The 24,594-nt window shown below is 40.6% G+C and overlaps 3 protein-coding genes across 3 annotated transcripts; 2 read left to right on the forward strand and 1 right to left on the reverse strand.

Moving 5' to 3' along the window:
- Positions 1–3,662: 3,662 nt before the first annotated feature.
- LOC311044003 (annexin A11-like) lies at positions 3,663–4,634 on the forward strand (the record flags this gene model as incomplete). The annotated part of the gene is made up of 1 exon (XM_084055426.1): positions 3,663–4,634. The coding sequence occupies one exon, from the start codon at positions 3,663–3,665 to the stop codon at positions 4,632–4,634; it is 972 nt and encodes a 323-aa protein (XP_083911552.1).
- Positions 4,635–7,038: 2,404 nt separating this feature from the next.
- On the reverse strand, positions 7,039–20,927 carry LOC311044208 (hydroperoxide isomerase ALOXE3-like). The gene is made up of 15 exons (XM_084055646.1): positions 20,815–20,927; positions 19,761–19,920; positions 18,861–19,065; positions 18,669–18,750; positions 18,420–18,542; positions 18,200–18,303; positions 17,804–17,976; positions 17,547–17,690; positions 17,164–17,367; positions 16,827–16,913; positions 16,331–16,497; positions 15,721–15,842; positions 10,751–10,851; positions 10,219–10,389; positions 7,039–9,241 (listed from the first exon to the last, which is right to left on the reverse strand). Exons 2-15 carry the CDS (start codon positions 19,905–19,907, stop codon positions 9,062–9,064), a joined length of 2,010 nt encoding a protein of 669 aa, XP_083911772.1. The 5' UTR covers positions 19,908–19,920; positions 20,815–20,927; the 3' UTR covers positions 7,039–9,061.
- LOC311044209 (annexin A4-like) lies at positions 12,377–14,387 on the forward strand. The gene has a single exon (XM_084055647.1). It carries the CDS (start codon positions 12,737–12,739, stop codon positions 14,360–14,362), a length of 1,626 nt encoding a protein of 541 aa, XP_083911773.1. The 5' UTR covers positions 12,377–12,736; the 3' UTR covers positions 14,363–14,387.
- Positions 20,928–24,594: the final 3,667 nt, after the last annotated feature.

Below are 24,594 nucleotides of genomic sequence, written 5' to 3' on the forward strand. Positions count from 1 at the left end.
TCCTTGTAACTATTGTGGTATATTGATATAAGTATATAGTCTAGAAATACCTGAGGTGAACACACATAAGGACTCACATGGTCTGATTTGAAGCACACAAAGCACAGATCTAGAGGCACACATCCCCCGCAGGATGCTACACACTGGATGCTCCTATGGTTAATGAGTAACAGTCATTTAAACAGCACATGGTCCTTGTACTTACATACATACATCCATACATAATATCATATACCATTATACACTAATATACCAGTACCCATATTGTGATGCATTCACATTACAATATAACTATGCATACCACTATTGAAGGCCTGATAAATACAGTCCATTGATTACTCTGGTCAACCTTAAACTGGTACCCGCTGGTCTGGGAGATATTCCGGATTAGTTACAGAAACCCTAAACCCATGCATTAGGAGATAATGGCCCATTCTTTTAGGAGGTCCAGATGTACAGTATCCAGGGGTCATCTGACCTTAGCTGATCACTATTGATTTAACTGACTCACAAAATGGACTTACACACACACACCAAACTACTTAGTTTAGCACATACACATTTACACACATAGTCTCAGCACTTGTAACACACACACCTCGTGCACACTGAAGTACATCCATACATGCCCACACACACACAGTCACACAGTTAGGCATCTGGATCAGAACACATACACCACATGCACAAGCCTATAGAAAACAGCATGCATGTGCATACACACTGAGTATAAATATCCACTCTGAGTTGAGTTCTGTCTCTTCTTTCCTGCTGAAAGCTGCCATGTCCTGTCATATGTAACCATGTAAGTAATTCTCTTCTCTCCTTAATAAAATCAACTGAGGAGAAGGAATGCCTGGACTCTTTAATTCTCCTTAAACAAGGGCAATCTAGTCCCACAGATTAATGCACTTTTACCACACTATTTCCAGTTTACGTGAACCTCGTGACCGGCGCTGTTTCTGCCCCCCTCATTGGCGCAACTCTCTAATACAAGGGTCTGCTAACAGACATACCACTATAGGAATGTGGGCACAAAAGGGGGCATGCCCATATATGGGCATTTACTGATGACATCAGGGATCTCCATATATGGGCATAAAAGGGACATGGACTGACAGATGCAGAGATCTCCACAAGGGTCATATCAGCATGCCCATATATGGGCATATACTGATGACTTCAGGGATCTCCATAATATATGGGCATAAAAGGGACAAGGACTGACAGATACTGAGATATATGAAGTCTATGAAGTCAGTCATCTATGAAATACAGTACTGTATGTATCTCTGTCGCATGGACTTGAATTTGTGCAAGGTTTAAGCCCAATCCAACAACCATTCACTTACATGATCAAATAAGACAAGAAATGACTAAAGTCATAATATAGCCGCGAGCTGCAGGCTTTTGTTGCCCCAATCTGCCGTTGAAAATTTTTAATTTTAAAAAAAGAAGGAAAAAAAAAAACTTTTTGAAAAAACATTTTTTTTTTTTTTAAAAGAAAAACTTTTTTGAAAAAATATATGTCCTTTTGAAAGAAAACAAGAATAAATATGATTTGACAGTCATATTATTAGCAGCTGTATTGTGTGTGTGTGTGCCCCCCCCCCCCCCCCCCCCAACTACTCAAGTTAAAGTATCAATACTGCAATGTAGAAGAACTCTGCCAAAAAATGGCATACCTCAATATGACATTTTGCGGCTATATTATGACTTTGTCATGTCTTGTTTTTTTATAGTGCTGTAACATGTTATGGCCTAATCACTGTCATTCAAGCATAAATGTCTTAACATTAAAATAAAAATAAGTAACTGGTATAGGACTAGCCTACCTATTACAGTACAAAACAAGTCCTTCTGCAGTGAATTGCAACATTAGAATTGTGCAGAATGCAAGAAGCTTTATTTGTTACGGACTCATAAAGATACAAGCAGCGAAATGTTGTTGGAACTTGTACCACAGATGGTTCTACATATAATTGATATAATGAAGAGAAGAAAAATATTAAGCAAGAAAATAAAATGGACAATAATAACTAAATAAAAATAGCCTACAGATATATACAGTTTTGGGAATACTCTGGGACTTGTCTTAGACAGGCATGTCATCAGTGGTGTAAAGTAACTACATGTACTCAAGTACTGTATTTAAGTACAATTTTGAGGTATTTTTCACTTTACTGTTGTATTTCCAGTTTTCAGTACTTGTACTTCTACTCCACTACATCTCAGAGGCAAATATTGTACTTTTACTCCACTACAATTATTTGAAAACTTGAGTTACTAGTTACTTTGCAGATATAAATTATTACATTATAAAACATACATTAACCACTTTAGCCCTATTTTATACCAAGGCTATTTGAAAATAGCTGATCTACAAGCTCACAACGTGTCGCATCGCGACGCGTTGTGAGCTTGTAGATCTGCTATTTTCAAACATTTTTGTACTTTTACTTTTGGTACTTTAAATACATTTGGATATCAACACTTTTGTACTTTTACTCAAGTAAATTTTGAATTGCGGACTTTTACTTGTAACAGAGTACTTCTACATTGCAGTATTGATACTTTTACTCAAGTGAAACATTTGAGTACTTCCACTGCTCCTCAGAGTTAAATCAACACTGAAGGGCGCTGCACGGCTGTTGGAAATCACAGATGATTAGAAGATTCTCCGCTGGCCGACTTTTTATGACTTAATGACTTTATGACTCTCAGCCTCTCACTCTGTCCTCTCACTATTACGGTTAGCATAGCATGTTGCTAACACATCAGCTGATGTGTGTGTGTGAGAGAGAGAGAGAGAGAGAGAGAGAGAGAGAGAGAGAGAGAGAGAAAGAGAGCGTGCGCGCGCGTGTGTGTGAGAGAGAGAGAGAGAGGGACAGATGGAGACGGAGGGGGGGTGCTGCGAGGGGAGGCGGGTGCTGCGAGTGACGTAACGGCCGTCCATTGGCCGTCCATTGGCTTTAAAGTAGTGTCTCCCATTGGCTGTAAAGTAGTGAAGGACAGCCAGGACAGCCAATAGACAAATAGGTGTCCCGAAAACATGTCGAAAACATGTCGTGTCGCGAGTGACGATGTCTGAGGCTGTCTGTAGAGCCGCAGCGCTTTCAGCTCACGGCTAAAAATATTTTAAAAAAAATATATAAAACCCATTATGTGACAATGAATGCATGGAGGTAGCCTTCTTCCTTGTCCTACTGGAGTGCATTAGGATTAAAGTGTGCATTAGGAATTTGGCACTAATTGGTGTGGTATAGTTTGATAGATTATCTCCAGAGATTATCTCCAGACAGACAAACACTAATAAAGTCCCTTTTCTAGACGGCTCGCCTCCTACAGAGCTAGTGGTAAAAAAATAATAATACTGTCATTGTGTCAGGAGACATGGCAACCTAATAATCAGGTTTGGGCATGATGGTGAACCCCTCCAAAGACTCCATATTAGGACATGGATAACTCATCATGACCTCATCACGATGACAGGAGCAAACACGCCCAGACGTTATAAAAGCAAGTGCATTCATTGTCAGCAGAGATATTGACCTCCGAGCTTAAAGTCTTACATATAGCTGTCTTCTGTAACTGTACTCGCTGAGTCCTGATCCAAACCAATAGTCAGAATAAATTACTTTTTAGACTAAAAGCTTACAACCATGAGTTACCCTGGATATCCTCCTCAGAAGAAAAGCAGCGGAATTGCGACTCCTGACCCAATGAGGGATGTGGAGATCCTGAGGAAAGCCATGAAGGGTTGTGGAACTGATGAGCAGGCCGTTATCGACTTGCTGGGAAGTCGCTCCAACGAGCAACGTGTGCCTATGCTCAAGGCCTACAAAACCGCTTATGGAAAGGATCTCATTAAAGACCTGAAATCAGAACTATCTGGAAACTTTGAGAATCTGGTTCTAGCCATGTTGAAGACCCCTGCTGAGTTTGATGCTTATGAGCTCTACAGTGCCATGAAGGGAGCTGGAACTGATGAAGCTTGCATAATAGAGATCCTGACATCCCGATCCAATGCCCAAATCAACGAGATTAATGAGGTTTTCAAAAGTGAGTACAAGAAGTCACTGGAGGATGCCATCAGTGGTGATACCTCAGGCCACTTCCGCAGGTTCCTGATCTCACTGTCCCAGGGTAATCGTGATGAAAGTGAACATGTGGACAATTCTATGGCCTCACAAGATGCTCAGGCCCTCTATGCTGCTGGAGAGGGCAAAGTTGGAACTGATGAGTCTAAATTCAATGCTATTCTGTGTGCCAGGAGCAAACCCCATCTTAGAGCAGCGTTTCATGAGTATCAACAGATGTGTGGCAGGGATATTCAGAACAGCCTTAAAAGAGAAATGTCTGGAGACCTTGAGGGTGGCATGGTAGCAGTGGTGAAGTGTATTAAAAACACACCCGCCTACTTTGCTGAGAGTCTCTACAAAGCCATGAAGGGTGCAGGAACCAAAGACAGGACCCTGATTCGAATCATGGTCACCCGCTCTGAGGTTGACATGTTGGATATCCGTCAGGAATACATGAAGAAATATGGGAAGTCACTGTACACACACATTTCCGGAGACACATCTGGTGATTATAAGAAACTGCTACTGAAACTCTGTGGAGGAAGTGATTAGAAAGTAAACAAGACTTGGCGCTCGGGTGGCGCAGTGGTAAAGTCACTGCCCACCACCACAGAGGTTGTGGGTTCAAATCCACCGTGGTGCATCCGGCTTTGTCGAGCGTCTACACAAACACAATTGGCCCGTGTTCAGGGGAGGGAAGCCGGGCGTGGAGGGTGATATCGGTAATTGCACGTACTCCTACGGGCTGGGGAGGCACCTGTCAGCGGGGAGTGTTGGGCGGGAGGAGTAGGACAAATTGGCATAACAACTAAATTGGGGAGAAAAAGGGGTAAAAAATAATTGGCTACTCTAAATTAGTAAAAAAAAAAAAGTAAATAAGACCATTTACTGGCTCACTAGGCTATGTTGCGCAATAATCTGCAATAATGCATACAAAAAGAATCTCAATAACATTATCATCTCTTCTATATTATATGCAAGACGTTTTTTATTTAAATTGAGGGGGCGCTCAGGTGGCACAGTGGTAAAGTCATCCCAGAGAAACTCGTGTTCCTCCGTTACGTCATCCCGGCGAAACTTCTCAACATCAGGTGAAGAGTGTGCACCCTCCCTAATGAACCAACCAGTTGGGTCAGCAGTGATAAGGGACAGTACAGTACAGGGGGGGAATTGGCATAATAACTATATTGGGGGGGAAAAAAACAAGACCAAGGATCCAATAACGGTGTGGATCTAGGACATCATGTGGCTAGCTATGACACCAGCCCTCTATGATGTCCCCTACACACAGACATGCATACACGTGCACCAAATTAATTTGAGCTACAATAACTTTAACAGTTTATAGATTAGATGCCTGTAGTCGCTGGAAGTAGGCTCCATATGCCACATTGTCCTTTGGGGGTGGCCGTAGCTTAGTGGGTAGAGAGTAGGGGTGGGACGATATGGGTATCTCATGATACGATATCTGTGGCGATATTAGGCCCTCAATAACAATAATATCACGATATTCGATATATTGCATGAAATGTCACCAACAATATATCACGATAGTCCTTGTATTCAATTCATAAACACATAAAATAGCACCAAACAGTTCAAAATCATCATCACACAAATACAGTCGGTATCACAACATTTTTTTTTCCGAGACACTCTCTGCATTTGGTAGTTACCAGGTTTTTCCTTGCTTGGTGTCTTTTAAGTCAACTGCCAACAGTTTATGTGGCCTTTTGAGGCTTTTGTGACTCACCTCCTGTTTAAGATTTTTTTGGGCACTCTATCTAGGATGTCTTAGGATCACCCAAGGGGCCTCTGTGCCGGACGGAAGGGCAGGGTGCAAAACATAGTCTCGGCCATGCCTTTCGGCCTGGCGGAGACAATTAACAGCATAGCTAACATGCACAACTAAACAACTTTGTTGATGAATAAAACTCAAAACTATAGGTTCAACAAAGAGGGGATCTTAACTAATGATGATATAATAATAATTAACTAATTAACAGCAGCCAAAACATCAGTATAACTTTGCAAAGTAAAAACGTATGCCTACTAACTAGGTTACTCAAAATGGACAGACCACTTGAATATAATATGTTCATATAATATGGACGGATGGGGGATCTATAGGCCTATACAGTATATACATACATTGATGAGGATGGAGTGTACCAGCATGATAAGAGGACGAAGAGAGAGATCAACTTTAGAGATCAACTTTAGTGATGATGATGATGATGATGATGATGATGATGATGATGATGAAGACGGTTAGTAGTAGTAATGATGTGCCAATAGAGAGGATTTCATGAGAAACAGTTTTCTCATATCCATATTTTATTTTACTCTTTTTTGTTGTTGTCCTGAAGTAGAGACATTTGTTTGAACCTTAAGGGAGTAGTTCACCCAAACAATTTCTTATTTCCTATCAATTACATACCCCATGAAGCCTTGGGTGAACTACTCCTTTAACAAATATTTTACTGAATTATTTTGTTTTCATACTCCCAGTAGGCAAAGGAAGTCACTCCATCCCAATTGTTGTTGCGGTGCCGCTATAGCAGGACACTTCACGTGCTAGAAGGTTGTATAATACCATTTTCATTTTCCCTGGATTCCTTGAATCATGAAGCAACTCTCCATATAGGCCACAGGTATTTCTGCCATTTAGCACTTTCAAAACACACTACATTTGCACCATTGCACAATATTGCACAACCTTTCAGAGATTTGTCCATACAGTTGCAAGCTTGCGAGTCACATGACTATTTGCAGTGTTCCTTTGCAGGTTTGGTTTGAAATTCTGGAACAAATGGTATCAATCTCTTCTGGAGAAAATACGACGTAAGAGTATCTCAAAATCTCAAAAAGAACCGCACCTGATTGGTGGCAATGCTTACTTTCTAAATTGAGTAGAGCAGATCATGCATTTTAAGTGGAATAAAAACAGATCAGCCATTATTTGTTTACCTTTATTCATTAAACCAAACAAACATACATTACATTACAGTCATTTAGCAGAAGCTTTTATCCAAAGCGACTTACAATAAGGTAGGCAAGGAAACTACTAATCACCAGAAGTATTAAGTGCATTCTCTTAATCTCTTCTAAAACAAGCAACTATAGTATACTAAGGTAAAAGTGCAATATATCAGCTACCTACTTTAAACAGATGAGACAAAATAGGAAAATCAAATGAGCAAGAGCTAAAACAAATAAGTGTATCGAATAAACAAGATCCAATAAGACAAGAGCTCGTACATCTAATGGACAGCAAGTATGCAAGGCAAAGAGGAAGGGTAGTGTTTCCTGAAGAGGTGGGTTTTCAGCCTGCGGCGAAAGATGGGCAGTGACTCTGCTGTCCATACTTTGAAACCAAAATTTAGACCGCTTGTCGATGCATTTCCATAAATAGTCTACAATAGTCTGAGTGATCAGATTACAGTCTGCTGTGATTCTTGTTTTGCACATTTGTTTCTTATTAAACTTTTGGAGAATAAGCATTTGAAAACAATGTGAACATGTCAGAAAATGCAACAACCTGGTGCACCTATAGCATGGAAATCAAACACTACTGACACAGATGAGGAGTAACTGAATAGAAATAGGCAATAATAAGCCTTACAGTAAAACAGTAAGGGGATGTGGTCTCCAAGAAGTAAACATTCTCTGTTTTCTGATGTAGAACTAGAAAAAGTGCTCCTCGGAGCACAAGTCTCCGCCAGGTCAGGTAGATTATTGTGGCCTCCTGGTGGCGCTATAATAGGCCAATGTGAAAAGGGTGCCATTTCTTCTTAGGCCTTGCACGACAATCAGACACTGCATTCATGATTTGTTCCAAAAATGTGGTTTGCTAAATTAGACCTGCTGGTGGCGCTATAACAGGCCAATGTGAAAAGGGTGGCCTAGTGGGAATGTGAGTGCAAAATTTCACGGAAATCGCACATGCTGCGTTCATGACTAGAGGAATTTTGTTCAAAAGGGACCTATCCTGTAAACTTTGGAAGCCAATGTTAGCCAAGTAGGATGGAATATGAAATATCTGACACATCCATCTTGATCACATGACTATAGAGATACTGTGTACCGATTTGCGTGATTTTTGGACAGAATCTGAAGGAGTAAGAGCAAAAAATGTGTTTTACAAAACTCAGCCTCCTGGTGGTGCTCTAAAAGGCATATGTGAAAAATGGGGCAAAGGTTTTTCCTTGGCCTCTAGGGAGTGTGCGTGCAAAGTTTCATGCAGATCGGTGTAGTTATAGCTAAAAACGTGAATCGGCCTGTTATAGCACCACCATGAGGCTGATGTGAACGTTTTCAAGTGGCATTTCTTCCTGGGCCAAGTGGGAATCTATCTCTGTGGAAAATTTCGCAGAAATCGCATGCTGCGTTCATGATTTGAGGCATTTTGTTCAAAATGAACCAATCCTGCAAACTTTGGAAGCCAATTTTAGCCAATCAGGATGGAATATGGAAAATCAGACAGATCCGTGTTGATCACATGACTGTAGAGATACTGTGTACCGATTTGTGTGTTTTTTGGACAAAATCTGTAGGAGTAATTGCAAAAAAATGTGTTTTGCAAAAGTCGGCCTAATGGTGGCGCTATGACAGGGTGATCTGAAAAATGTGGGGCAGAGGTTCTGCTGTGGCATCCAAGGAGTGTGTGTGCGCAGTTTCACAGCGACCGGGCCAACGGTGGCGGAGATTAGCTGGTTGCAGACAGAAGGATGGACACACACACACACACACACACACACACACACACACACACACGGACGGACGGACGGACGGACGGACGGACGGACGGACAGGGGGGAAAACATACTCTCTCGCCATGCCTTTTGTCTCCGCCATGCCTTTCGGCCTGGCGGAGACAATGATTAAAAATGCTTTATTAGGTGGCTAAATATGACCAATGTGTATCAGTCTTCATCAGGGTCACAGGGAGTTAAGCAATGTTATGCTGTACTCCCAGACTACATGGTTATACTATTCTCTAGTTCGGTAGGGTTTAAGTAGTTGTAAGGCACTACCAGTCCTGTGTTTCTTGCTGCAATAGCCTCACTGAGGAAGGAGAGCTCTGCTTGGAATTCCTTGATCATCTGCTTTGGGGCAGGCTCATCAAAGTGTTCATCAGGATATAAACCCAGAGGAATCTGGAAAAGATGGGAAAAACTAGAGGTGGAAGAAGTTCTATGATTTGTTATTTAAGTAAAAGTAGCAATACCACAATGTAGAAATACTCTGTTTGTACAAAAAAAGGGGTATTCAAAATGTTACTTGAATAAAAGTGTAAAGTGCATCAAAATATACTTAAAGTACCAAAAGTAAAAGTACTCTAATTCTTTCCAAATTAGCTGATCTAGCTTGTTGATCGGCTATTTTCAAGTATGGTATTGAAACATTTACACACAGTACGTAAGTAAAGTAAAAGTGCCTCAAAATTGTACTTTAAGGGATATTTCACTTTCAAGCATACAGTATGTTTGCGGTCATTTTAACATCTCCCCTGGTTTTTGTGAGGACTCCAGACAGTTTTTAAGTTGCTTGATTCAGAGTTTAGATATTTGATATTAATTTGATCTGACTCGCCCCCCTCCTATACAAACCCATTGTAACTGCAAACTCCATTTTAACCATGTTAGATTAATTGAAAACAACCGTCCTTGGTTCTGGTGACTGATATTGTCCTTCTAATGCGTGAGGGCCGTGTTTTTATTCAGCTTTTTTCATTTATTTAATTAAAATATTTACAAATAAATGAAAATAGTAATTGCAAAAAAAAACACGGCCCCCCACGCATTAAAATATCAGTCACCAGAACCGAGGACGGGTGTTTTCGATGAGTCAAATATTACGATGGGTTTGTATTGGAAGGGGGCTTGTCTGATCAAATTAATATCAAATATTGAATCAAGCAACTTTTAAACTGTCTGGGGTCCTCACAAAAGCCTGAGTAGACCTTAAAATGACCCCAAACACGTTTAAAAGTGAAATGTCCTGTTAAGTACAGTACTTGAGTAAATACACTTCCGGCCCACTGAAAACAACGATGCCGACGGGTTTAGGAACAAGGTCTGAGTGACAGCTATTGCTTATCAGTCATGATTCAACCATGCCTAGTAAAACTTACAGAGTCCTTGTATTTCTTGGAGAGTACCCAACCTGACACCATAAATGTGACCGTCTCGCCAACTGTCGGAAGTGTCTCAAACATCGTCTTCATGCTAGACTGTCCCTTAATGGTTGGAGGAGCTTTACGCAGGAGGAGAGGAGAGTTTGGGATCCAACATTCATAGTCAAACTAAAATGAGAGATTAGAGAATGCACAGGTTTAACATATTATATGTTTAACACATATATTAACATATTGTACATAGTGTAGCATGATGTCATCACTAGTTCAAATTTGACATTACAATGGGTATGTAATGTGACCCAGCCAGCTGACCCTGTTAGTAGATCCTGTGCATCATACTGAACAGATTTCTGTCATTTAATGTGTAATCTGCAATGTGTGATTGTTCTACAAAAAAGCACCCTTCGGGCGTTTGGCACCGAACCATTTTGTTTTCTGGATTTCATACATTCTACAATGTCCAGATTAACGCCTGTGTGTATTTTTGCAACAAGGAAGATTTAATTTAACTGATTTCTCATCTTACCTGCCCAAGGTGAACTGCAGCATGTTGACCTGACACATTAAAGATCAGCATGGTTATGAACTTGATCACTTCCTCCACAGTGTGAAAGGCTGCAGGAATCCCTGTTTAGATCAACATCAACATACATTTTAATATGTTGAAGCTTTGGCATTCATTATTCATTATCGCTTTGACTTCATAGCAGGTTAAATCACAGCCTTGCATTTTCCAATTGAGAAATATACAACCAACATAGCACTATTATCTTACCAAAGCTTGGGGGAAATCCATTTTTGTAATAATACATAAATGTAAAATTGACTTTAAAGTTGTTACTTTACTCATACAGCATTGGCCTGGCTATCAGTAAATTCTATCACTTGATAGAAACGTATAGTCCTTATAGTCTCAGATCTTCAGGACCTTTGTCTGTGTCTTGTCAACTACAGTACCTGCAGCAATGTGTGACATAATCATAATCGGTCCTGTCAGGGTCAAAGGTCATGCCATAAGCTAGAGACATAGAACACAAGATTTCGGTCCAGAGACACATTTGTTTAATTCTATTATTGTATGTTTTACCCTCCGTCCGTCCGTGTGTGTGTCCGTGTGTGTGTGTGTGTGTGTGTGTGTGTGTGTGTGTGTGTGTGTGTGTGTGTGTGTGTGTCCGTCCGTGTGTTAGCAGCTAATCTCTGGCACCGCTGGCCCGGTCACTGCGAAACTGTGCACACATACTCCCTGGATGCCAATTCAGAACCTCTGCCTCAATTTTTTCACATGGGCCTGTTATAGCGCTACCAGGAGGCCGATTTGTGCAAAACCCATTTTTTTCCATTACTCCTACAGTCTTTAACCAAACCTCATGCAAATCGGTACACAGTATCTCTATAGTCATGTGATCAACCCTGATATGTCCGATTTCCCATATTCCATCCTCATTGGTTAAGGTTGCCATCCAAAGTTTGCAGGATCGGTCTGTTTTGAACAAACTGCCTCAAATCATGAGCGCAGCTTGCCATTTCCATAAAATTGCACACACACATTCCCACTAGGCCGAGGAAGAAAAGCCACTTGAAATGTTTCAAATCAGCCTCATGGTGGCGCTATAACAGGCCAATTTGCATTTTTAACTATAACTGCACGGATCTGCGTGAAACTTAGAGGCCAGGGAACAACATCTGCACTGCATTTTTCACATTTGCTTTTTACAGCGCCACCAGGAGGCCGACTTATGTACAATACATTTTTGGATATTAATCCTTCATATTTTATCCAAACATCACGCAAATCGGTACACAGTATCTCTATAGTCATGTGATCAAGACGGATCTGTCCGATATTTCATATTCCATCCTGATTGGCTAAGGTTGACTTCCAAAGTTTGCAGGATTGGTCAGTTTTGAACAAAATGTCTCAAATCATGAACGCGGCGTGCGATTTCCGTCAAAATTTGCACGCACATTCCCACTAGGCCGAGGAAGAAATGGCACCCTTTTCACATTGGCCTATTATAGCGCCACCAGGAGGCCACAATAACCTACCTGACCTGGCGGAGACCTGTGCTCCGAGGAGCACTTTTTCTAGTTTTTATTATTATTGTTTGGTAGATTATCTCCAGACAGACAAACACAAATAAAGTCCCTTTTCTAGACGGCTCACCGGCCTTTTACAGAGCTACATGGTAAAAAAAATGAAACACTGTCATTGTGTCAGGAGACATGGCAACCTAGTATCAGGTTTGGGCATGATGGTGAACCCATGCAGACTCCATATTTGGACATGGATAACTCATCATGACCTCATCAAGATGACAGGACCAAACACGCCCAGACGTTATAAAAGCAAGTGCATTCATTGTCAGCAGAGATATTGACCTCCGAGCTTCAAGTATTACATATAGCTGTCTTCTGTAACTGTAATTGCTGTTGTCACCGTGGGCATTAAACAGTGAGTCCTGATCCAAACCAGTTGCCAGAAGAGATTACTTTTTAGACTAAGCTTACAACCATGAGTTACCCTGGATATCCTCCTCAGAAGAAAAGCAGCGGATACCCTCCTCAGCAAGGCTACCCTCCACACCCTGGTGCTTACCCTCTACAGCCTGGTGCTCAGCCTGGTGCTCAGCCTGGTGCTTACCCTCCACAGCCTGGTGCTCAGCCTGGTGCTTACCCTCTACAGCCTGGTGCTTACCCTCTACAGCCTGGTGCTTACCCTCTACAGCCTGGTGCTTACCCAGCTTATCCACCCCAGCATGGAGTGTATCCTCCCCAAGCAGTTGGCTACCCCCCTCAGGAGGCAGGGGGTTACGCTCCCCAAGCTGGAGGCTACGCTCCCCAAGCTGGAGGCTACGCTCCCATGCCACCACCAGGTGGCTGGGCCACCGGGCCCACTCGCACTCCCTTCCCTAACCAACAGCCATATGGCCTGTACCAGCAGCCTGGAGGGACCATGCTCCAGCCACAAGGCCCAGGAGTGGGATTCTCTGGACAGCCAAGCCAGTCCTCTGGTGATAGTTACCCTTCTGCACCACCGTACAACCTCTCGATGCCAGGTTATGGTGGAGGAGAACAATGTCCTGGCACAGGATACCCAAAGGTTCCCTCACCAAACCCATACATGGCACCTTTTGGTGGAAGCTTTGGTGGAGGAGCCATGCCTGTAACTACTGCTGTCAATAGAGGATTCAAGGGTACAATCAAGGACTTTCCTGGAGCTGACCCAATGAGGGATGTGGAGATCCTGAGGAAAGCCATGAAGGGTTGTGGAACTGATGAGCAGGCCATTATCGACTTGCTGGGAAGTCGCTCCAATGAGCAACGTGTGCCTATGCTCAAGGCCTTCAAAACCGCTTATGGAAAGGATCTCATTAAAGACCTGAAATCAGAACTATCTGGAAACTTTGAGAATCTGGTTCTAGCCATGTTGAAGACCCCTGCTGAGTTTGATGCTTATGAGCTCTACAGTGCCATGAAGGGAGCTGGAACTGATGAAGCTTGCTTGATAGAGATCCTGACATCCCGATCCAATGCCGAAATCAACAAGATTAATGAGGTTTTCAAAAGTGAGTACAAGAAGTCACTGGAGGATGCCATCAGTGGTGATACCTCAGGTCACTTCCGCAGGTTCCTGATCTCACTGTCCCAGGGTAATCGCGATGAAAGTGAACATGTGGACAATTCTATGGCCTCACAAGATGCTCAGGCCCTCTATGCTGCTGGAGAGGGCAAAGTTGGAACAGATGAGTCTAAATTCAATGCTATTCTGTGTGCCAGGAGCAAACCCCATCTTAGAGCAGTGTTTCATGAGTATCAACAGATGTGTGGCAGGGATATTCAGAACAGCCTTAAAAGAGAAATGTCCGGAGACCTTGAGGGAGGCATGGTAGCAGTGGTGAAGTGTATTAAAAACACACCTGCCTACTTTGCTGAGAGGCTCTACAAAGCCATGAAGGGTGCAGGAACCAAAGACAGGACCCTGATTCGAATCATGGTCACCCGCTCTGAGGTTGACATGTTGGATATCCGTCAGGAATACATGACGAAATATGGGAAGTCGCTGTACACACACATTTCCGGAGACACATCTGGTGATTATAAGAAACTGCTACTGAAACTCTGTGGAGGAAGTGATTAGAAAGTAAATAAGACTGGGCGCTCGGGTGGGGCAGTGGTAAAGTCACTGCCCACCCCCACGGAGGTTGTGGGTTCAAATCCACCGTGGTGCATCCGGCTTTGTCGAGCGTCTACACAAACACAATTGGCCCGTGTTCTATGATGACATATGACTCCATATTTGGGCAAGGTGTCTAGACATATGATGTCATCCATGCTCATATTTGGACAATCGGAGCCCGTTTGACTTCCATTATAGGTGGATGTAAAAAGAAGTAAGTTACACAAAAAGTATAGAAAATATGTAATAAAAAAGTGGGATTCTATGTTAAGCCAAGTAACAGTCTGCTAAAGAAATTTGGCGATTATAGACGGCTACCCCCACGCTGTAAAAATTGAATTTAGATTTAAATGTTTTAATCGAATATTATTACTAGTGCAACACCTAGTTAGACAGTGCAGTTGCTGTTATCAGAGTTCTTGGAGGCCACTCTATGACATCAGTCATCATGACTCACCAGCCAATCATTGAAGCCGATTGAAACTCGAGAGACACAAAATATTTCACGATTTCTTTTCGTTGCCAATATTATATATCGTTATTATTACTGAAAGGTATTTCCTATTTCATATAATTGCTTAATATCAGATAAAATGAATTCCATTGAAAACCGTACAGCAGTACAGTGTAAAAATAATAATTAATTACTTTAAGGTTAACACCTTAAACACTGTTTAGGGACTTTGCCATTTTTTTTACTATTTTTAAAAACATTTTCAAATAGTTCAACTAGCCGATCTATATCGACACGTTGTGAACTTGTAGATTGGCTATTTGAACTACCGTATTTGAAAATGTTAAAAAAATATATAAAAAATCACACCCAGTGTGAAGTGGGCGGTGTGGTCATCACAGTGGTCATCACAGTGATGGAAGCTCACTTAAAAAAAATGTTTTTTTTTAAGTGCATAGTCCTATTTATAGGTAATTCATTTCATCATAATTTCATTTCAATGAAGTCGCAGCGAAAGACAATTTTTCACGACGGAAAGAAAAACTTTCGCCACGGATGGGTCCTAAACCCTCTAGGAGCAGTTGCACCGCTCAAAAATGGCAAAGAAGTTTAGAGATAATGGGCAAGGCACCGGCGAAAATAGGGCCTCTAGTGTTTTTTTGTCTGGTCTGGTGTCAGAAGCACAGCCTCTATGAGGCTTTAGCCTGGCTTTTAGACACTCCTAAAAAGATCCTGTGAAGCACTTGCCTTATACTGTAAATGCAACATCAACAAAGCTCTATTTATAAAGATAATATCAACAGCATACCGTAGGTTTGCTGTTTACTATTAATAGCATTATAATTGATTGAAGGAAAACAAATACCTGAGCTTTTGTTTCCTAAGAAGGCTTGGGTGAATATCTGGTTGATCCAGTCCTGGAGTTCAGAGTCTCTACACACGTCGTTGTCTAAGGGGTAATAGTGCTTCACTATTGCCCTCACAAAGCTGAAGATACATTATGACAAATATTTAAATATCACTTATATATATTTCAAAGCAGATGAAATAGATAATTATATAAAATGATGTTATAAAACAATAGATATTGGTGTCAACACCAAAACCTCATCATCACTCTCTTAGGTTTCATAAAACCTCACTTAAAAAATGTTCAAAAAAGAAAACATTTGTCAGAGAATAAACAACAAGGAAGTCAAACAATAAAAGAACATGTTGTTACTATTCCCCAAGGCTTTAACACTTAACCACTGAGCCACAAAAATATAGTACATTATTTTCTAAATATTTTCGGATTTGTCTCGATTTCTTTCTCTTTTTTTTTGCCTAATGCCATGCCCAAAATAGAGATACCAAGGTTAAAGTTGTTAAAGGGCCGTAGCAGTGGTCTGGTAAGGACCTGCAATCTAAATGAGTGCGGTCTTTGCCAACGTGCTTGGTTCAATGAGGGTCACACAACAATGGTTGATGATCACCTGTTGATGATGTTCCACAGCTTCAGTCCATCATCTCTGTAGTAGAAGTTTGGGACAGACTCCAGGCCTCGTGCTCTGATGTTCTCTGGCAGACAGAGGGAGCTGTAGGTTGTTTCAGAATGAGCCCTTCCCATGAGCTCAATGAGACCCTCCGGTGTTAGTGAAGTCTAAATAAATAAATTCCATTAGACAAGGTTAGGGACTGTGTAGACAAAGGCGTTTCTTCCTTTTTGTGTTTAGAATTGTTTTTCAATTAGAACGCCGCGCTGAACATCTGTTCTGCGCTGCGCATTCACATCTGGCATTTGTATATAGTTGAAATAACTCTGAGCGTTTCTGGATGAGAGCACTTTGCTTTTTCAGCTGGGAAAAACACTGTGTTGGACACAGAGCCTTAGTTTGGACAATATCTCTTACTGGTTGACTTTAAAAAATAAAAATCAATTTAGAAAATCAGCAGCAGTTCAAGTTTGACACAGGTGAATATTATTCTTACTGAATACAAAGGTCCTCCAGGTGAAAGAAGTATTTGGCGGCCAACAACATTTATTTGGAAGGTGTAGCGGAAGTGTGGGATCAGCAACTGGATAGACAAGAAGGAAGAAGAACCATGTCAAAGATTCATCGCGAATCCAGAATCATTACATTTTGCACACAATGTTCTATACAGTTTATGTTTATATACTGTAGCCATATGAGCTAGTTGTGACTTTGAACTCTGAAACTTTTCTCTCTCTCTCTCTCTCTCTCTCTCTCTCTCTCTCTCTCTCTCTCTCTCTCTCTCTCTCTCTATATATATATATATATATATATATATATCATCTCTACCATACCTTGTAGAGAGGATGAATCACTGGAAAGCTTCGCAGAGTTGCAACTGCGAATGCTTCTGCCAAAAAGTGAGTGTTCAATAGATGATACACAAACTGGTGGTAGATGCCATCTGCATGTTTCACAAACATCTTGGCCAGCAACCAGTCACACTCCGGGTCACTGGGCAGAAAAATTGGATTCTGCTCTGAGGGCTGTTGGGTCAGCTGGGATGATAAAAGGAAAGCAAAGATCTTTTTTTACATTTTCATGTAAAGACCTTGGGCTCTAAATGTTCTCTGTGTCTCGTCCTTAGACTGGTCAAGTACAGTAGTAGTCAAACAATGCTCATATGCCTTTGACAGTGTGACTATACAGCAACTGAATGACCTCATCAGTGAAATACCTGAATTGCAATGGGCATCAGTTTTTTCTCTGGGTTCATGTAAAACAAGCAGAGACCAGGTGTCAAAGGCAGAACTTCACCATTGTCCACCTTAGTGGACAATCCAACCAATCCCTTGTAGTCACAGAGGAATATATTGCCTTTCTGCGTGAGAGAAGAAACTAGATTATAGATACAACATATTTGTACTTCCTGGATGTCACAGGCATTAACACATTCATTGAAACTGCCCAAATTAATAGTAAGACACGCCATACCTCCATCTCCCTCTGGAGAGAGCTACCGCTGTCTAAGAAGGGCTTCACCATCTCCTCTGTGACTGGAAAGTTGTGAGGAAGCTCCAAGCAGCGCTGAATCATATTTGGGTTGATTCCATTCAGAAACTGGAATCCATAAAAGTCATCCTCCATCCAATGTTCGGAGACATACTCTATACAGGAATGAACATTGGTAAATGTCTTGTTTTCATAATGTAGTGTACTCAACAATGTTTCTTTTTCCTAATGGTCAGAGAGTATTATTCTCAGATGTGGATGTAATGCAACATGGCTAATTATATCCTACTTGCATGTAAGCAATAATCCTTGTAGTTATTTGTAATCGATTAGAATGTTCCAGTGAGTTACACTACAAACTTTAGAGTCCATTTTTACCTGACATTGGTGTCTTTTTGAACCAGAAAACATTTTTCATGGCCTCAACGTCCTCCCACTGCTTAGTAGAGTTATTCATCCCCTTCAGTTTGAGTTCAAATATACTGGGGAAAAAATAGACGAAACGGTACTATTTTCCATCACAATTTAATACTAGGGCTATTTGTCCTTGTTATACAGTACGTAGGGATTCCTCTTACAGTGAACAATATGGACTTACGCAATTTGTTTTTCAAAGGCAAATTCAAAAGTTTTAGAAACTGAGAAACGGTCTTCATCAGGGATCTCAGAGCTGTCTTTAAAAGTGGAGATGTGTGGCAGCCTTTGAAAATATGTCCCCCACCTGTAGAGAAATGACAGCATAAAAAACATAATATTTGTACCTTGTCGTATGTATGTCGGGGTTAAAATTTGACACTATAACAACAACCCTTCCTGCAGTATGTACTTGTGCACACATAAAACTCACTGGTACAAGTCGTTGTGATATGTTAACTCTTTTTTTCGGTGGTCGGTCAGAAGGGAATGGTCATCCTCAAAGGCCTTCATGGCTGAGGACAAAGAAAACTAGTTATATCATGGAAAACATCAGAGTTATCAAACGGGCGTGAATGTTTGACCACAATTACCGTACATATTATAGTGTCTATTTGGAACACACCTTTCCCTCCTCTCAGCTCTACCCGTTCTCCATCGGACACCCATCTGTAGCATGGGAAAAGGATGACATCGTCCTCTGGAGTAGTCACCACAATCTTAGAACAGAACCATGCATTATCTAATTTCTTAAGAGTTGCATCTTTCTCCAGTTTGACCAATAGAAGTTGCCCAAGATGTAAACTGGTTTTCACATTGTAGCTCCCCTTCTGTATATAAAAAAAAACAAAAAACAAAATAACAAAACACAAAGTAAAACAAATGGGCAGGGAAACTTGTTCAGGTTCTTTTGAGCAAGGCAGACACCTGACTTCAAAGACTAACCGGTAATTATATTTGTAAAAATAAACACAACTAAATTAAAAGGTTGGGCAAGTGATTTTTTTGTGTTAATAACTCTATATTCTGATAAAATGTTGCTCATTGTCATTGCTATAGAGTGTTTGTTCAGTAACAGGAGTCTCCCCATCTCTCCTTCTCTTTAGTAAACAGAAAATGCATTTTCAGGTCGGGATACCCATTTCATCTAATCAGGAGATTAAACAAGTGAAATTGGAAGTGATGGCACAAAGAAATGAAAAGACAAAATTGGAACTGGACCACTATAAAATTGAAGCTGATAAATGGGTACTCTTTCCTGATTGGCTGAACATTTTCAACCCGCCTGGAAATGTATTTTCTGTTTGTTCAGTAACAGAGGCCTCCCTGTCTCTCCAGCTCTTTAAAAAACACTATTTAACAATGATTACTATCAGGATATAGAGCTTTAACCTTTTAAACAGGATCCTACCTTTAAGGATCCATGTATTCCAAACAACATAGCTGACAAATTACCTTTTATTTCCTTCTTAAAGTAAATGGCAACACTCAAAATAGCAACACTCATCCCTTTAAATGAGCTTACCTTTCCAGCAATAAAATCTATGCCAAAATTGTCCAAATGTGTGCGTTCACTCTCTCCTTCAGTTCCAATTAAGGTGACATATATGCAGTCTAATGTCCCTGCAAATGCCTGGTCACCTGTTGACACCTCAAGCTTGTACTCAGCCATGATCGCTCTGTGTCTGGAATAAAGAAATAAAAAGGCTTCTAATTAATTCTGTCTATTATAAAAGTATCCAAGTAGGCTTATGACGATTGACCCCTGTTGTCATCAGGGGTTATTATTGCTCCCTGGTTCCTCTGCAGCTGGCTTGTTAGAGTAACCAGGAACACCCGAGGGACCCGGATGCCAGCTATAGCCTAATTTATACTCATGTGCAAAAATAGCTGTAAGCTCACAAAGCATTGTGAGCTTGTAGATCAGCTATTCTGAACGTGTTCTCAACGTGGTGTTTTGGGACCACCAAAGGTCCAAATGGACCCTTACGGGTTTGTAACTCAGAGAGTGCACAAATGGAACCGACTATTTGGTTCCATCTCAGAGTTAAATTAACACTAAGGATTTTACAGTGTAGATTGGGGTCCCATGGACGAATGCTTATCATACTTTTAAATTAAAGATTGCAAATCACTGGCTTAAAATATATAGGATTACATAATGCCACACACGCACACACACACACACACACACACACACACACACACACACACACACACACACACACACACACACACACACACACACACACACACACACACACACTCATTATATTTGTGGACAAACCAGTTAATCTGTAAAGCAGATTCGTTACATCACATGTTCTGAAAATGTGCCAAGAAAATTGCATATAACAAGTAAACAACCAGATTTCAATCTATTTCTGAATAGGCATATCTACAAGTACCTATAGTACCTGTAGCATCTAAATAGTCAGACAAAGATAATAAACAAAAAGCAGGGCAGTGCTGAAAAGAGCATGTGTAAAATATTCAGTTCTCAGTACTCAGTTCACCCAACAATGTTGCCAAAAAGTTTCATTCATGTGTATCAGTTTGAACAGCATGAAGCAACCTACTGTGACAGCTGGAGCAGAGTGCGGTTTCAGTAGAATGGTCAAGTTTGAATCCTTACAGCTTGGGATAAAAAATGTTATGCTATGAGAGGCGGGGAGAGAGCAGGCTTTCAAGAGTGGGGCTTTAAGTTCTGCACATCTTGAAGTTGGAGGTGGAGAGTTGTTTAATGACTCTAAGAGGTTTTCAACTGGTGGTCCAGGGACCACTGGTGGCCAGTGAAGGTAATGCATGTGGTCCCTGACCATGCATTCAGTAATGTAGGAAAGTAAAGATTTTTTGTTTCATTTTTTCATTATTGTCTCCGCCAGGCCGAAAGGCATGGCGAGAAAGTATTTATGAGTATTTCTTCTACATTGTGGTATTGGTACTTTTACTTAAGCACAAAATGTTAATACTTCTTCCACCACTGCTCATTAGTGAATATAATTTATAATACAGTCATGTTTTCATGCTTACAAGGGAAATTCTTAGGTAGATAAAAAAGTGTACACATCGTTTTTTTTTATCACTTATAGTGTTTGCTTTCTTAATTGCAAAAATTGGAGGGGTGGAAAAGGTCTTTCCTACCACAGGGTCGCTGGTCAGAATGTGGTGTTTCTTCTTTTTTTAAAGATATTTTGAGGGCTTTCTTTTTTTTTGACAGGATAGTAGGCGTCAGCCTCAGGAAACGGGCAGAGAGATGGGGGGGTGACATACAGCAAAGGTCGTGGGACTCGGGAGTCCAACCTGCGACATGCTGTCAAGCTGGATTACCAGCGTACATGGTATGCACCTGGACCGCTTAGGCCAGCAACACACCAATATACAGTGTTTCTTGACCTGTCTAACAGGATGGGAAATAGGAGAAAATGTGGTTGTTATACAGGTTGACTATTTCAAGCAGACGAAGATTTAGGAGTGAGGAGACTGGTTCTATCTAGGTGCTTAACTTTAGACTTACTTTTAATTAAAATGTTATCATTACACCCTCTTTCCCTGAACCTATTGCACATCTCTGTAGACTGACTCTCAAAATCAGATTCAATATTGCAGATTCTCTTAAATCTTAATTTTTGACTATATGGTAACCCTCTTTTTAGACCAGAAGGGTGATAGCTAGAAAAATGTATAGATAATTGTTTCTGTCAGGTTTTTTTTTTTTACGGTACACTGTAGTCTGAATCCCTCTGGTCGTTTATTTGACACATCTGAGAGTAACAGTTTCTTGACTGGCTTCCAAAGTGGACTTGATAGAGGGTAACCTTGAATTTATGGAAACCATGAACTCTTTCAACATTTCACAAGTACCACAAAAAACTAAAAATATATAGTATATAGCATATAAATATATGTACCGTACCTGAACCAGCCTTTTAGATAAGTACTAAAGGGGTTGTCTTTATTCCTCAAATTTCCCCATAAACAAATTTGTATAGTTTGGAGAGAATGGGCTACCCATTGAGACCTTGGAGATGGAACTCATTATCAAACTCAAAGAAGTTTTTTGTAAGGACCACATTGGCCAAGTCCATGATCAGGTCAGTAGGAGGTGACTGATTCTCTCGTGACTCCATGTAGTATTTTAGGGCTTATAAACCTTATTGGTGAGGTACATTAGTAGGAAATATGAAAAATCTCCAATAGACTTTAATTTATTCAAAAAGTCAGACGCGTCTTTTAGATAGGAAGGCAAATTAGTCACCAAATATTTGATGTGAAAATCAATGTACTGTGAAATAGGTTCAGTTAAAGAGCCAATACCGGCCACTATGAGGCGCCCAGGGACCGGTGGTTCACAACTCTTATGAATCAGCTTCATTGTTGGCCAGGACTTTTCTCATGGCAGTTGAACTATTACAATCATAGTGATGAGATTTCCAACTAGCTCATACAGTATCTTGGCTCTCTTAGCTCCTTTTTAGTCGCTCCACCAACATGTTTGGCAAAAAAGCCACTTTGTAACCTTCTCTGTCTCTCTCTGCAACCAACCACTTAAACCAGTCCAAACACATTCTGTCCCCACCTGATGGAATGTACCCGTCTCCACCAGTGCCTGGTTGTCTGAAATGCTTGCAAGCTGGGAGAACACGTCTCAGCAGCCGAAAGGAATGGCGCAAAACTGGCCTACAGTATCTCACCTATCTTGCAGTCACTCCTCTCTGCCTTATCATCTTACCATTTGTATTATACTTTTAAAGTCGTTCATATTTTGAACAGTTTATAGCAGGATACATTTTTCCACATCAATGCTAATGTATTTAATGCCACTGTCAGTAACAGGGGTCTCCCCATCTCTCCAGCTTTTTAATAAACAGAACATACATTTTCAGGTGGGTTGCAAATTTCCAACCAATCAGGAGAGAGTGCCCATTCATCAGCTACATTTTTAAGTGTTCCAGTTCCAATTTTGTCTGCAAATGTCTTTATGCCATCACTTCCCATTTCAATTGTTTATCCTGTATGAGTTCTCTCTCCTGATTGGATACAATTTGTATCCCAACCTGGAAATGTATTTTCAGTTTTTTAAACTCCACCCCTCCTCAAGAACTGCTGACCAGAAAGGCTCATTCTTTAAAACCTGCTCTCCCCCCGCCTCTCGTAGCATTACATTTTTGAATCCCAAACTGTGAAATTTCAAACCATTCTACTGAAGTCGCACTCTGCTAAGGCCAGCTGTCACAGTAAGTTGCTTCATGCTGCTATATAACGGATATACATGAATGACATTTTATTTGTGTGAACTGAGTACTGAATGTTACACATGCTCTTTTTCAGCACTGTCCTGCTTTTTGTTTATTATCTTTGTCTCACTATTTAGATGCTAGGTCTACAATAGATCATTTACTTGTTGATATGTGCCTGTTCAGGAATAGATTGAAATAGGTTGTTGTTTACTTGTTATACAGTAGCAATTTTCTTAATTTCAGATCATGTGATGTGACAAACCTACTTACTGGTTTGTCCACAAATATGAATAGTTAAAGGTAGGATAAGTGATTTGCATTGGTTAAAATAAGTGTTAAATAGCTCTATATTGTGATAGTACTCATTGCTATAGAGAGTATTAGGAGTCTCCTTGTCTCTCTAGCTCTTTATAAAACAGAAAATGCATTTTTGTTTCAGTTTCAGTTTCATTTCCAATTTTATCCAACCAGGACAGAGAACTCAATCAGGATATAGATTAAACAAGTGAAATTGGAAGTGATGACACTAAGAAATGAGCAGACAAAATTGGAACTGGAACACTATACAAATTAAGCTTAAAAATGGGTACTTTCTCCTGATTGGCTGAGATTTTGACACCTACCGAAAAATGTATTTTCTGTTTATTAAAGAGCTGGAGAGACATGGAGACTCCTGTTACTGAACAAACACTCTATAGCAATGATTACTATCAGAATATAGTATTTTAACCTTTTAACAAAATACTTTTTGTTTTAACCTAAAAATATCACTTACCCTACCTTTAAAGGGATATTTCACTTTCAGAAAAACTTTTGGTGATTTTATCATCTACTCAGGCCTTTGTAAGCCCCCCAGACAGTTTTTAAGTTGCTCGATTCAGTATTTAGATATTTGATTTTCATTTTATCAGACACGCCCCCTTCCTATACAAACCCATTGTTGTTTTTATTGTATTTTATTTTTTTCATTTTCCCCAAAAAATATTAAAAATAAATGAAAAAAGTAATCGAAAAAACACGGCCCCTCGCGTATTAGGGGGGCGGTAGGAGACGGGTGAACCAAGGACGGGTGTTTTTGATGAATCTAACATGTTAAAAATGGAGTTTGAAGTTACAATG

The sequence above is a fragment of the Gymnoscopelus microlampas genome (genome assembly GCF_963454915.1).
Source record: "Gymnoscopelus microlampas genome assembly, chromosome: 4".
Taxonomy (NCBI): domain Eukaryota; kingdom Metazoa; phylum Chordata; class Actinopteri; order Myctophiformes; family Myctophidae; genus Gymnoscopelus; species Gymnoscopelus microlampas.